General features: G+C 37.0%; 1 protein-coding gene across 1 annotated transcript in view; it reads right to left on the bottom strand.

Annotated features, from left to right (window-relative positions):
- LOC106875996 (cytosolic 10-formyltetrahydrofolate dehydrogenase-like) overlaps positions 1–2,217 on the bottom strand; it is a 64,683-nt gene that overhangs the window by 49,022 nt on the left and 13,444 nt on the right. Inside the window, 1 exon segment of the mRNA XM_014924344.2 lies at positions 610–844. Coding sequence (XP_014779830.1) covers positions 610–844 — 235 coding nt within the window.

The raw sequence follows: 2,217 nt of genomic DNA, 5'->3' as shown, positions 1-2,217 counted from the left end.
TATAATTGAAACTTATAGGAAAACAAAAGACGAAGACAGGTGTAGGAACAAGAAGCAGGTGTATTAGTTTGACGCTTAGGAAAAATGGAAAAGTCTTTTATGTTTCAAGCCTATGCTCTTCAGCAGAAAGGAATAAGAGAAAATAAGCAGAGAGAGAAGGAAAAAATCTTGTAGATTTCAGCAGTCTAACATGGCCTATATATATATCATCATCATCGTTTAACGTCCGCTTTCCATGTTAGCATGGGTTGGACAATTTGACTGAGGACTGGTGAACCAGGTGGCTACACCAGGCTCCAATCTGATTTGGCAGAGTTTCTACAGCTGGATGCCCTTACACACATGCTGGTGTCACATAAAAAGCCCTTGTGCTGACACCACATATAAAGTTCCTGAGCTAGTAGCATGTAAAAAGCACCCTGTACACTGTGTAAAGTGGTTGGCATTAGGAAGGTCCTCCAGCTGTAGAAACCATGCCAAAACAGACAACCAGAGCCCAGTGCAGCTCTCTGACTTGCCAATTCCATATCAAACCATCCAACCCAATATGAGCATAGAAAACAGATGTTAAATGATGAGGATATAAAATAAATAGAGTGAACTACTCACCAATTGATTGCAGACGCTCCTCGGTGGTGTGGAAGAATGGAAGGATGGTAAACAATCGTTTGGTGCTTAGGGTAGAATATCACCTCTGTTGGAATGAATTGTGAGCAAAATGGTAAAACATTTAACTCAACATTAAGACTTTTGTATTGTTCAACAACTTCTGGAATTGGAACCTTTTTCTCTTGCCATCTTTTATACTTGAACACTGGGGTACCATTCTTGTGAGCTTGGATAGCTGCAAAAACAAATAGAAAGTAAACCAGATTAATGGAATATTAGCAGAGAATTTTGTCAGTGAACAGGTCGCAGTCTCAAAGCGACGAAAATATATAGACAAATTAAATTTAAATGTTTAAGTGAATCTAACGGTTTTTGTGTGTTATTTTAAATGGCTTATAAACATCTTCCACGCTGTAATTGTTTTCATTCCAGCACACGGTCTCAGATCAGGTCACTTGCTATGCAAGTACATCTCCGCAAAAAAACAGAGAAATTATTAATTAAATAATTTTAAAGTGAATCAGAGCCAGATGCTTTCACAGAAAACTGGAAATGATAAACACACACATACACACACACACACACATATACCTTCTCCTCAAGTTACAACCGAATTCCATTCCAACTGACCGGTTGTAAGTCAATCTGGTTGTATGTCAGGTTTATATTTTTCAACATTATTTTCATTCAAACGGGCTATAAAAATATAAAACACAAATATTTAATCCATAATTATTGTACATAATGTGAAAAATACATAATGTCCTATTCTATTGTGCTGTAAATATTTGTTATGGTAGATAACCTTCTTCAATTAATTTATCAAAACTATCCAACAAATTTTTGGGTTCCATCTTCGTCTTCTCCTGTGACACTTCCTGCTTCTCCTGTGACATGTACGTTATCCAAAGCAAATCTTTTTTTTTTAATGCATAAACCAGCCATTACTAGCCTGAAAAATCTCGTGCATAATCATCTCCAGAGCATGATTTTAAGGTTCGAAACAGACTTCTAGCCTTTCTTTGCACTGTGAGAAGACTCATGAGTGTCTTTTTCTAAATTTAATTTTCCATCCATATGAATACCAATTTCTCCATTTCATGGATGGGTCCCTGTCGTTGTTTAGTTAAAATTGTAGACTTTGTAGGTGCAAAACCTTTCACACCTTCACAAATTATTTCTTTGTCCTTAGGTATTGTCGTTACCATGGAATGTGATTACTTCAAGTCACATGCTACTACATTCACTGTGGGATAATCTTCATTTTACAGTCTAAATCAATAACCTGCTACAACCCCTTAGCTGTCATTTTAGGGGTATTTCAGATACAATTGCAACTGATGTTTGAAAGCAACTGAGAGACAGGGGCAAGCAGTGGATGCTTGCGTCTGAGGGAGACCTGCATTGCCAGATGCTGCCACAGTTATCATACGTGCAGCTGCCCACTTTCTGAAAACCAATATTTTATTTATTTATTTATTTATTTATTTATTTATTTATTTATTTGTGGTTGTCAGTGTGGATGGTCATAACTTGCATAGGTCCTAAGTTGAGGAGATGGTTTGTGTGTGTGTGTGTGTGTGTGTGTGTGTGTGTGTGTGTATCGTT

The sequence above is a fragment of the Octopus bimaculoides genome, chromosome 1, assembly GCF_001194135.2.
Source record: "Octopus bimaculoides isolate UCB-OBI-ISO-001 chromosome 1, ASM119413v2, whole genome shotgun sequence".
NCBI classification, from domain to species: domain Eukaryota; kingdom Metazoa; phylum Mollusca; class Cephalopoda; order Octopoda; family Octopodidae; genus Octopus; species Octopus bimaculoides.
The sequence above is the reverse complement of the archived record's forward strand: the minus strand, read 5'-3'. Positions and strand labels throughout refer to the sequence as shown.